This window comes from Notechis scutatus, chromosome 1 (genome assembly GCF_049901735.1).
Source record: "Notechis scutatus isolate UNSWTSFEM ecotype Mainland chromosome 1, rNotScu1.2, whole genome shotgun sequence".
NCBI lineage: Eukaryota > Metazoa > Chordata > Lepidosauria > Squamata > Elapidae > Notechis > Notechis scutatus.
In genome coordinates, this window is record NC_142009.1 from 238,355,789 (window position 1) to 238,369,015 (window position 13,227).

General features: G+C 39.1%; 1 protein-coding gene across 2 annotated transcripts in view; it reads right to left on the reverse strand.

Moving 5' to 3' along the window:
- Positions 1-7,611: 7,611 nt before the first annotated feature.
- The window catches only part of TOLLIP (toll interacting protein), a 41,988-nt gene continuing 36,372 nt past the window's right edge, over positions 7,612-13,227 (reverse strand). For both annotated transcript variants that reach the window (XM_026668246.2, XM_087950825.1), the window contains one exon: positions 7,612-11,435. In XM_026668246.2, coding sequence (XP_026524031.1) covers positions 11,221-11,435 — 215 coding nt within the window. In that variant the 3' untranslated portion in view covers positions 7,612-11,220. The remainder of the gene's footprint in view (positions 11,436-13,227) is intronic.

Below are 13,227 nucleotides of genomic sequence, written 5' to 3' on the forward strand. Positions count from 1 at the left end.
GATAAGAGGAAACCCAAGAAAACCACAATGTTGATCTCAAGAGTGATTGATTGTAAGCCCTCACTTCTTACAGAGTTCTGCTAAAGCCGGTCAACTTCTCTCAAAACCCACTGAAAAAGTGACTGCATCAGCAGCAAACAGCAGTGCTGGCAGATGCCCAGTTTAATGGATGGGGTCCCTTTTTGGTTAAAGTAAATACTATTGAATTCACAGGCATATTAAACAATAGGAGAGCTAGAAAAGAATCCAATTTTATTGCTTGATGGATTGGAAGCAAAGTTATTATTCCTCCTCACCCCCACCAAAGATTACACCAAACCTTAAAATTTCTGACAAACTGGAAATCCATAGATTCTTTTTTGTCCCCTAAAACCATTTTCCTTCCATCCAATACTCTTTAATTCTCTAATGCATTCCACTTATTGTTGCCTCTATGTGTCTATCTTGTTAAAAGTAGTTGACATCTATTTTATTAGCACTTACTATATGGCCAATATCATCTGCCTCTTTCCAGTGTGACCATAATTAATAGATTTGGTTGTATTTTCAAGCAAATCATGTAATTGTCATCCAGTTTTGACCTAATCTTAAGGTCATATGTTCGGTTCATAATAGATGAAGCAATGAACAAAGTTTCAGATTTGAAACTGAATGGCCAAGTTCATAAAAGTTGTTTTCCAAACTGCTGCCCAAATCAAACCTGGTGATTGGCACACACTTCTTCCTGAAAACATTCTGAAACAGCCACAAACAAAATTGAAATCACCCATTATCCGATGTGTATGGAAACAAATTTTCATCTTTCTGTCCCCCGCAATCCCTTTCACAAGGTTACAAAATGCCCATGATTTTGTAAAGGCCATAGCAACAAAAGATGCTGTGTTGTGAATCTATGCTGAAAGGCTTCCCCCCCCCCCCTAGAAATACAAGCACAATGCAACACTTGCAATCCAGATGTTTGCTCACAACTCACTCATTACTTATACTGCATTAATTAAGCTCCCCTGATTTTCCAGCTGGTCTAATGGTTGTGTCTGGTGAGAGTTGGTCACAGAATTACAAGGCTTCAATTTAAGAATTCTTCCATCTTGATCTGAGCTAGTCAGTTATGTTGTTCCTTCAACAGAAAGTAGGTAGAGTTAAGTTCCTTGCTGAGCTAACTGATAAATATGTAGGGTTCTTTCTTGCCTCAAAAGACATCAGTCCTTATGATATTGGGCTATGTCCTGAAGTCTATCAGAAGAAATTTGTTCGCTTTTTTTGCCATCATAATTTAGTCAGCCAACCTGACTAAAATCTGAGCGCAATATAAATGGTACTGTTTTTACTTTAGTAAAGCATAGCTAACACATTTTGACTGATTTTGAACACATTTCTACATTTTCAGATTCTTTTCAGCAAACAGTTTTAAAAGCCATTAACAAAAATATTTCAGGCATAACTGAGGCTTCGATTTTTGGCAGGTTTTATGAGAATCATTTAGATTCCAAGGATACTGAATTTCTTGACAGCAGAAAATCTGATCATCTTTGGATGAACAGTATAAATGAACTACTGTAGGTAAGATAAATAGGTAAAATAAGTACCAAGGTTACTAAATTTCCTTCCAGGTCGAAGCTCTCTTCAACAGCCAATCATTCATTCAGCAAAATGCAATGAAGACCTTATTTTCCTTCAGCCTTAAATTGCTAACATTTTGCTTAAAGCCTTAAATAGACAGCATAAGTCATGCTTCCCAACCTGATGATGTGCTAATGGCATCAACTTTCATAACCCTCAAAGATGCCACTCTAAAAAGCCCACCTTGGGCACGAGGCTGGGCAAATTGCAGCAATATCAAAATTCACAAATTTGAAAGGAATGAATACAACTCCAACTTGTTAATTTGTTTCATTTCTTCAGCTAACTATTCACATTTACACTCCATGCACATGGCACATGAATGTCATTTACAACTGCTTACCGCAAATGGTCATTTACTTAAACTAACTGTTACAAACTTAGAACAGTGTCTTAAACACTGAGAAAGAAACAGGAATATTACCAGTAGAGTTGTAGGCAGCTGGTTTTATCAAAACTGTAGAAGGGGTTAAAAGCCTATTTCCTGTATCGAAGATTAATTGGACCAAAATTCAGAAGCATATTCAGTCTAACTGAACATTTTCTCATTAAAACCCAGAGGCACTGTATCTGCAGATAGAGAAGACTGCTTCTCTGTTTGAAAGTTCTACTGCAAGTCATTTCTCCCTAAAATGTAGAACTGCTTATTTGGAACAAGGTCCATCTTTGGAAGCATAGTGATGGGCAAGGGCAATTGTCATTTCTCACTCCGTTCCAATTTCTGTTAAGTCTAGTGGCTGAAATTGGTTATTTAAGGTAAATAGCTCCACCACCCTTTCTAAAGTAGAGTCTATATGGGAGGAAGCTCTTCAATTTTCAGTTGTTTGAAAAGCTCATCCGTCCTGTCGCTGTTCGTAGCTGCTCCATCTTCTTCCCGGTCAGGGTGTTTCAGCGAGCCAGCACAGAATATAATTCTGCTACCTGCTCACAAAAGAGAAGCAGCTGGAGCAAATAAAAGAAAATGAAAACACCGAGTTTGTGTCATCAAGCAGAGTGATTGCCCACTGATCAAATAAGTAACAAAAAAAAAATGGCAAATGAAAAAACACAGAACAGGAGGGACAAAGTCCAATAGGGTTTTCTTGCTAGATTGAAAAAAATAAGCAAACAACCCAAATAAAACACAGTTTTAAAGCCGTTCAGTTGTGTTTCCAAGATCCTTGAAACAAGATCTACAACATATGGGTAATCTTGGATTTACAACCACAGTTGGGTCCAGAATTTCTGATCTTAAGCAATACAATTGTTTAAGTGAGTTTCATGGTTGTTGTTTTTTGCCATAGTTGTTAAATGAATCCCTGTGATTGTTAAATGAAACATGCAGTCATTAAGTAAATCTGACTCCTCCATTGAGAAGCCAGCTGGGAAGGTTATAAATTCTGATCACATGGCCTCAGGATACCACAACCATTCTACATGGCTTCCCGTGGTGAGATGGACCGTATATATACTTAATAATCTAAATAAATACATGCCAGTTGCCAAGTGCCTGAATTTCAATTTTGTGACTGTGGGAAGGCTGCAACAGTCATAAGTGTGTAAACCACTTTTTTAGTGCAGTTATAATTTCAAATGGTCAGTAAATGAATGGTTGTAAGTTGAGGACTACATGTGCCAGGATGCAAATCAAATGCAAATCGTCACTGAGTAAGGCACAAGGACTAGTTCATTAGCACTGAAGTCCTTTGATAAGAATTCCCAGGCTGGCTTATTGCATCTCTGGTCTTTCTGCCTTTCTAGCCCAGTAGGGGCCCCAAAGAGGACCAGTTGGAGAGACAGATCATGGAGGAAGCCTATCTAGGCAGCTGCTAAGAGCTGACACCATCTTAATGGCACCTAATCATCATACAGGAAATGTCTGGAAGGTACTTCTGCCATAAGAGGCATTTTACAGCACAGGTAGTCCTCGAGTTATGAATGTAATGGAGCCTGCCCATTCCATTCGTAACCCGAGGATTCGTGGAAGTGAATCTTGTACCTCCTTTCGACCATGCATTCGCTAATCGAATGTGGGGCTCGTTAAGTGCACATAAGGTATTTTAGGGTGGGTAAAGCCATGAGGGGCCTACTGATGGAACAGGCCACCTGCCTAAGGCCTCCCCGACTCACTGAAATACCTCATGCTCCCCACAATTGCTTCCCCCCCCAACCTGCTGCACCAGGGCACTTATCTTGTGAAGATCTAGCAAGCAGTCTCCTCATAGGTTGCTGGCCAAAATAGAGCTTCCAGTGAGTGGATCCAGCCCTCCAAGGCTTCATTTGGCCCTCCGCAGGCCTCCCCCGGCCTGTTGCAGGCTGAAATAGAGCCTCCAGGGTACACATCCAGCTCTCCAATGCTCTTTTCAGCCGTCTGTGGGCCTCCCCTGGCCCATTGCAGGCCACTGAACACAGAATTGGACTAGGACTGCTGAAACATTGCACAGAACTGCGAATGCTGTTCGTCCTTTACGAAAAGTTGCACTTGGAGAGTTTTTATCCTTGATATTTTTAGAATCTGTAATAAGTCTTTGAAACATCCTCTCTTCTAAATCCTTACTCATCACTGTGCTTGTATCTTTTCTCCATTGAAGAAAACATTTACCGTAAAATTAGTAATTATGACTAACAGATGTCTTCTTATCTTGGCCCAGGGAAGGTAACAAATCCATTTACATTTATTGCAATTAATCAGTGCTGACATACTATTATGTTTCCTACCGGATACACTTCAGGCTTGATTAGAGCAAAACATACTGCTTGGGGAGATGAGCACGGAGGGAAAAAGAATTTTCTATCTCTACACTGAACTTCTAATCACCATGGAAGCTCTCAAGGGTTCTTCGCATTATAATGTGGAATGGAAGATTTCATAGATATTTCACCCATTCAACTATGTTGTTGAATAACCAAGTGTAATTACTGCCATCAAATACATATATTCCTATAGAAATACTGACAACAGGAGCTATTTATCCCAGTGCAATCTAATCCATGATTTCCTTTACAGCTGCCTCTGTTGATTTTTCAAAAATTAATAATAGTATTTTGAATTCACAACTGGAGATTTGAGGTGCTAATTTACCCCCTAAAATGTGCTGCTTTCTGTATTATTATTATTTAAATACACATACAATTATTAGTAGCACTTTTGCTGGAAGGGGTTGTACTCATTGGTATATTAAAAGTATTCTTGTTATCATTTCATATCCTCCAAACTGCCTAAAGTATAAGGTAGTCCTTGATTTACAATTCATTTTGTGACCGTTAACCATTATAACAGCATTGAAAAATGTGACTTATTAAAAAACCTTTAATAAAACCTTATTAAAACCTTTGCAGTAGCCCTGTGATCAGGAGATGAAAATTCAGAAGCTTGGACACTGATTGATATTTATGACTGTTGACTGTATCCCAAGATCATATAATCACCTTTTGCAACTTTCTGACAAGCAATGTCAATGAAGAAGCCAAATTCAATTAACAACCAGGTTATTAACTTATCAGCTTCAGGGATTCACATAACAACTGTGGCAAGAACGGTCATAAACCGGGGCAAAACTCACCGAACAAATATCTTACTTAACAACAAAAAGTTGTCAAGGACTATCTGTAAAAGGATTGCTCCAGCCACATGGAGCTTGGAAACTGCCACCAGCAGACCAATGGATTTATTAAGGTGGAAGTTCAAAACCAGCTTTGAAATAAAAATTGACATCTGATCATAGCAATACCTTATTAATCTAAAAGCATGTGTAGTTTTTGTATCTGATTATTAGTGGAATGGGCATAAGAGCATAACACAGGGACTTCACTCCTGTCCATGGGATCCCAGATTGGCTTCCTGTGTTATATTAAAGAAATTGTGTATGAGTCACAAACAGAACGATACTTTGCTGACTTTATTTGTTAGGCAGCACTAGATGACTATCAAATGCATCTTTCATTTATATTGCATTTCTACTGTCCTGATATTTATCAAGTCATTGCATCGGGCATTTGATATATATTTCCCAAGAGTGCATTACAGAGTTAAACAGTGTTTGCTTCCACCTTGTTTGTGACATATTGCATCACCAAAATGGTGCTGGTTTTTTGATCACTTGGTCTTAAAAGAATAGTTCAAAAGACATCCGAGTTCTGAATACAGCTAAGAATGCGAACTGATTTGAATTTCCTCAATCGTTGATATGTCTATTTAATAAGTGCAAAAAGGGGGCTGCAACTTAATCCTTCAGTTAGACCTTTATGATTTACCCACCATAACAAAGAATCTTGGGGCAATAGAGTATTTTCATAAGATTGCAATAATATAAATGATGGGGGTTATATTTCTTTTTCTTTTTTGCATCTAACCAATGATCAAACCAGTACATAATCAGATAGCAAATTGTATGGTAGTCAAGATAGACTGAAGCAAACAGCTGAGGCCACAGCATTTGGATCATCCTGGAAACTGCCAGGTTTGAACTAAATTGAAATTGTTAGTCTTGCTGTCCATAGTGTTTTCTTCCAAAGTCTGTAAATAGGATCGTAAGTTCCAATGGGCTGCCTTTATAAAACATTGACAATGTAGACTTGTCTTAATCTTTATGGCACCTTCAGGAATCTGAGGGAGTCGCATCAGTAGCACGCTTAGTCATATATTTACAAAACAGTGTTTTTGTTGTCACAAGCTTATTAACCCTGTTGGAAGCATATAACTCATTAAATACTTAAAAATATCTCCTCTGTCTTTCCTACATTGGCTTTTTTATCCTTTAACAAGAAGAACAAAAATAAGTAGAAAAATACTAAAATGGCCTCTTTCTCAGCCCTCTCCAACCGGACAGAGAAGGGTCTCTGTTGCTCCTCCAGTGACTGAAAAGCAAATGAGGGGATTATGCAACCACCCCTTGTAGGATGTGTACAAATGACTTGCTTCTTGCAAAACTTTACAAACATTAAGACAACTCCCAAATGAAGCTCTGTGCCTAGAGAAAGTGTTGTCAAACACTCAAATGTACCAGGAGTCTAAAGCAATACAATTCAATTGAGGCAAGTATATAGAATATAGAGTGGAATGGAATAGGAGAATTAGAATATTCTTTATTGGCCAAGTGTGACTGGACACGCAAGAAATTTGTGTCCAGTGCATAAGCTCTCAGTGTACATAAGAACAAAGTGGTAAACCATAAGATAGAATCAGAAATCATAAGATATAACCAACAAAGCAAAAGTCATAAGATACCAACAGGAGCAGGTAATAGGAAAGATGAGAAGGAAAATAGTAGTAGAGCCCTACTATATAGTTAGATGTCCTTAGGCATAAATCAGTGCTGTGGGAATTACACGTTTAGCAGAGTGAACGCATGGGGGGGGGGAGTATCTTTGTGTCTAGTTGTTTTGGCATGCAATGCCCTATAGTGACTCTGCAAGGGGCAGTTTCCCAATCTCCTCATCTCCATTCAGTCACTGTAGCAGCAGTAGAGACTCTTCTCTGTGTCTGAGACGGCTGAGAAAGAAGCCATTTTATTATTTCTCTACTCATTTTCGTACTTTTTGTAAGGGGATAACAAACCTATACAACATTTTGTGGATAACATTTTTAAAAAATTGATAAAAGTTTCTGAAGTAAAAAGTTTTCACTAAAGTTTGCACTTGCTTTCACAACTCTACTGAAACAGCTACTATTCCTGCTATACTGCTTGCAAAAAAACTGCAATATGAATTAACAGAAAATCAACTCAAATCTAGATTTCTTTTGACACAGGGACACCACTCCAGTCCTTGAAGATTACCAATTTTAAATGGATTTGTTCCATCCTTCAAAGAATGCATCCCTCCATTCTTGGAGATATTCCATTACACACAAACAAATGAATAATTAGTCAAGGAAGCTTTAGAACTTTAGATATTCCGTATTTGAATACAAACTGCTAATGCTTTATGAAGACTGTTTACATCTTACTGAATACAGATAGCCTCCACAGTTGTCATGATTTGATGCCTCCCATAAAAGACCATGGCCAAAAATGATTTGATATACATTTATTAAATTAGATAGAATGGGAAATAAGTTGTATAATGCAAACAGCTGAATATGAATAAGAATAATAAAGAAATGTTTTCAGAATTACAGCAAAACACCCTCAGTACAGCATTACAGGTCAGCCAACACAGGCAATAATATCTAGAAAGGGAAACGCTTAGAATCATCAGCACAGTCAGACAGAATTGAATAAAAGGTGGCAAGCATCTAGCTGGGCAAAATGTTCCTGAATTTAACTAGTCTTGGATTCTTGGTGAGTTTAAAGCTACTGTCAACGCACATTAGACTTTTAACACAGCTTCTGGGCTGTGAAGAGATGCTGCGGATTGTGTAACAAACTGCTGTCACAAAGAAGATGATGAAAAATGCAAGGAGTTTTTGCTGCCTAGCATTTACTCTAAGTGGTAGATAACTGGTACATTTCAGTTCTATATCTCAGAAATCTGTATCCCAACTTCACTCAGGACTGCAGGATCTCAATGAAATCCATGGGAAGAATTTCCAACTTTGTTTATAGAATCAAAGTACATCCAGGAATGAACACAAAAACACAGATGTAATTGTAACAATGCTTGCATCCTACTCTTTTGAGAATTGACACTCTGTCATTGGAAAGCTTTTCATCCAGCAGAGCTTTCCTATTGGCTGAATGGCAAAGTGAGAGCCAGGGTCTCTGCCAGTTTCCTTCTCTGCAACCTCCAGGTCCTTTACCCCTTCCAAATAAGTACTCTGGAAAAATGAGAGGAATTCTTCTAAAAATTCTTCTAAAAATATCCTCGTCAGTGGAAAACTGCTGATCAGATTTCTGTGAATAAACCTATTAGCAAGAAAACCAAACCAACCATTGGATCTATCTGAATGTGGATTAATTTAACTTCAAAAAGAGCAAGAACACTGACATGTTCTTTAAAACCTTCCTCACTGTCTTATCTCTGAGTAAACTTAAACATCTAGAAATAGGTCTAAACTTTCTTTAAATTTTGTAATAAGAGCTATGAAGACTCTTCAGAAATCTCTCTGGATGTGGACCGTGCATACATAAAAAAGCAGCAGAGGCTTTGAGGTTCAACAAATATCCAGAAGTCAAAATCAATGTGCCAACTATCTGTAAAAATGCAAACACAAGACTTTGGAAGGTACATGATGTATCTGTGCCAAAGCTTCAGCTGAAGCTCACCTCCTGATCCAAAAAGACACTTCATTCACAAGTGAAGCATCACTGAAAAATCTGCATAGCCATATTATGCAGCTCACGTTATTCCACTGGGATAGTATTATGGTGTATTCCAGACTTTTGGCTCCTTGCTTCTAATTAATAAAATATCTTAAGGGTCTTAGCTAAACAAATTCACAAGAATTCACCAATGTATTACTGATATATGACTGACATTAACTGTAACATTAATCTGACAGTACTGCAAACTATGGAGAAAGAAACACACTTGATTTTTAGATGGACACATACCTCTTCTGGAGCTTCTGAAAAGCACTTATTTCATGTAAAAAGCAACAGAAGAGGAAAGGACTGATTTAGCATTCACAAATACCAATCTATTAAACCTATGAGAATAAAATAGCTAGAACTTAAACAAATCAATAAATGGATCTGATATGGTATTTAAAATTATTTTCTCAATATATTTTAACAATTAAAAAAATAAATATTTTAACTATAGCTAGCTCTGCCAGGAGTTTTCATGATGATACAATAAAGCTATTCTAATAGATCTTTTCTATTAGAGAGAAAAAAAAGCAGGAAATAATGAGGTTTTTCTTCTTTCAAAGCAATAAAAATGATCACCTTGATGCCTTATTGTCTTCAAACACTTTAGGAAATACAAAGTATGTCTGGCAATTATAGACAGCATTTAAAAATGTTTAAAACAATTTAAAAAAACTCAAATAGCATGTAAAATGTGTCTATTAAAGTGCATTATTTCACTTTTTCCAACTTTAAACAAATATAAACTTTGTTACCTCCAACAGATCTACAACTCTAATAGAAAATTATGTACAGCTTCTGTATATTGGGATTGTACTCTAAATGTGGCATGTCTTCATTTGTGGCAATGAATTTTTTTCGTATCTTTTGCTTTTAATAGAATTAAGGTTAAATGGAATCTTATGAAACCTTGGAACAGTGAATATTCCATTGAAATATTATACCTTAAAATGAATTGTCAAAAGGGTAAAAAAAAGAAAGATCAGATTTCATCCCGACAAGGTATGTTTCTTTTCAAAGCATTATTGTTTATCACAAGGAGTATATTACATTGGTAATGCTGAATTTCTACAGTATAACCTTCTACTGCTTCAATTTTATGGGTTTCTCACAAATATAGGAGCAAACAAGCATAAAAACACACCAGGAAGATTTCTGTCCCCTTTTGGCATACAAGTAGTCTTCAGGTTGCGATAGCAATTGTGCCATTAAGAAATACAGTCATAAAATGGGACACATGTGACTGCATCACTTAGCAACAGCAATTTCAGCTGGTAAGCAAGGACCTCACATGACCGTGATATGGAAAGAGGCACTGAAATGGCATCCCAAGCAAGCAGTCAAAGGACAAACGCTATGGGCAAGCTTGTGGTTTGGGTGGGCGCTACAGAGTGCAGGTAGGCAGGTGCTCTACGTGGGTACTATGGAATGCAGGTTGGCGGATGTGGTGGGAGATGGAGTATAAGATCTTCATGCGCCCAGGGGTTGCTCGGAAGAAAAAGTGGGGACAGCAGAAATGACTTGCAAGAGTAACTTGTGATCTCCTGCCAGTTTCCCCAGACTTTGCTTGTGGGAAGCTGGTGATCATGTGACTGCCGAATGCTGCGATGGCCACAACCTCAAGGACCCATCATAAGTCCCCCTCATTCAACACTGTCATAATTTTGAATGGCTGCTGAAGAAATGCTTGTAACCCAAAAACTACCTGTATGTTTCTGTCTCTTGCAAAAGGACTGATTGTAAGTTAGGAACACAGCAAATTAAAAATTATAAATACATTGCATTGGTGCCCAATGAGTAGATTGGAAAGTGGTCTCTCATTAGTAAAACTGTGAAAGTTGAAACAAAGCTAGTATCCCTGTAGTAGCAAGTATTACAATTTGCTTTAATGTTCAAATATCACTAAACAAGGCAAAGGGCGCTGTGTGATCACTTTTTGTCTCACAGGAAGGGATTGCTTGAGAGACAGATTGCTTTTAATAAAAGCACTTTGTAGAACAGCAGTCTCCCTCATCCCTCAATTGATATTCACCCTACTCCCGGACTTCCAAATGCATAATGCATACAAGTGGGGGAGAAAGTTGTTGGTTTCGGAAAGCAAACAAAAAAAGGGGGAGGGGAATTGGTAGTGGTATTTCAACACTACCTTTCATCAGAAATGCGAACAGGGTAGAAGTGACAGCTATAAAATGGCTGAGATTTCTGTAAGATTATCTGTAAAAACCAATATTCCAATGACCACCCATGACAAAAATGGATTACAGCCTCTCAGATAGGTTGCTTGCTTGGGAATTTTTTTTTTTTTTTGACTAAATTCCTGGCTTGGCAAATCAAAATTAAAGGTAACAATGAAGGGCAGTATGAGAATGATCTAAGCCTCTTCTGCAATTTGAAGCAAGGAATTGATAGCAGCATCCTTGTTCCCCCTCTGAGCTTCTAGTACTGAACGGATTACTTCTCTGTCCATGTTGGGGAACATGTCCTGGATAGATTTTAGATCCTCTTCATTACATACATGCTGAGGGTTGGCTGCAGGTGGAGGAACTGCCACAGGTACCATGCCTGGATTACAAACAGCAGGCATCCCTAGAAAAAGACAGAGAATGGAGATTGATTGGAAAATACCAAATTCTAATTAATTTAAATGTGTCGCAGTGTTTAAAAACTCCCCTTTAAGAAATTCAGTTAATCCCAGACATATAGATAAAAAGCATTTAAGCAGGTACAATAAAATACCAGATACAATTCTTGATCATTAAAGTTGTATGAAAGATGTTGGTGAACATTGGTGGTAAGTGTCACAGAATATAATAATTGATGAAAGCTGTTCTCCTAGTTCATCAAGAAACAAATAACTTCCCATAATCCACAACAATTAACCAAAATCGAACTGGTTTAACTCCTAACAACTTTATAATAATAAATCTTCTTGCTGGTATCCAAATAGTCATCCAGTTTGTTGATCATCAGTAATCTGAAACGCCATTGATTTATATAGTACAGAAATGATATTTATAAGATATCATCTAAAATGAAGCCAGCATGTTATGATATGATGTTAAACAAAATGCCATTTACTAGAAATTCTGATTTTGTGAATCTTTATTAACAGTTTCAATAATTAAATTTAGTTTTCTTAACTAACGATTTAAATGATGACCTATACCAGTGGTCCCCAACCTTTTTTGTACCAGGGACCAGTTTCAGGCAGAAACACTTTTTCAAGGACCGGGGGAGGGGGGGGGAGGAAGGAGTCCGAGTTTGGTGGTTTGCTTGCAGACGTTTCATTACCTGACTAGGTAACATCTGATGTTGTTACCTAGTCGGGTAATAAAACGTCTGCCAGCAAACCACCAAGTTCAGGGAGCGCCAATGCCTCCTCATTGCAACCCTGAGCGACAGATATTTTCTTCTATTGGGACATTTAAAACGGAGGGTTTCAGCTGCAGATTCAGAAACTGCGCCGGGCTGAGGAGCACCTTCAAAACTGAGCGCTGGGCGGCGGCGGCCCACGCTGTCTCCGTGGCTCAGGACAAGTCCCTGCAGGATGGCTGAGAAGCCCCGCCTCTCGGCCCTGCCTCGCTCAGCCTCATCCCTCAGGTGTCTGCCTCGTTCCTCTCTCAGTCACTCTCTCGCTCCTCCACTAGCCCAGGAAGAAACTGCTTCAAAGAAGCCGGCAGGGTGGCTTTTCCTGTCAGCGCAGCTCCCCCGAAGCGCCCGCTCACCCCCACCCCGCCGCCCGTGGTTCAATCCAGTGCTCTGTTCTGCCTGCCTGCCTTCGTTTCTGGTTGTTTCGGAGCAGCTTTGGCTGAGAAAAAGAGGCGAATAGTTATTATTCTCAGCCGAAGCTGCTCCGAAACAACCAGAAACGAAGGCAGGCAGGCAGGCAGAACGGAGCACTGGATTGAACCTGGATTGATTGGCGGCGGGGTGGGTGGGTGAACGGGCGCTTCGGGGGAGCTGCGCCGACAGGAAAAGCCACCCTGCCGGCTTCTTTGAAGCAATTTCTTCCTGGGCTGGTGGAGGAGCGAGAGAGCGACTGAGAGGAACGAGGCGGGAGGAAACCGAAGCCACTGAGCCAGAGAGCAGGACAGGCTTTGGTTGCTTCCTCCTTCCCCTTCTTTCATTTGTCTCCTTGATCCCTGATCCCAGCAGCATTCACCGAAGGCGAAGAAAGCCGCCATTTTTTAAAATTATTTTTTCTTTGCGGCCCGGTGCAAAGGGATCCACGGACCGGTACCGGTCCGCAGCCCGGTGGTTGGGGACCCCTGACCTATACCTTTACAAGTCAGGCAGATGTAGGAGACTGGATTCCCCCTCTGCTTCTGACTAATTGGAATCCATTTTTACATGGAATCCTGGGACATTTAAAAAGGTG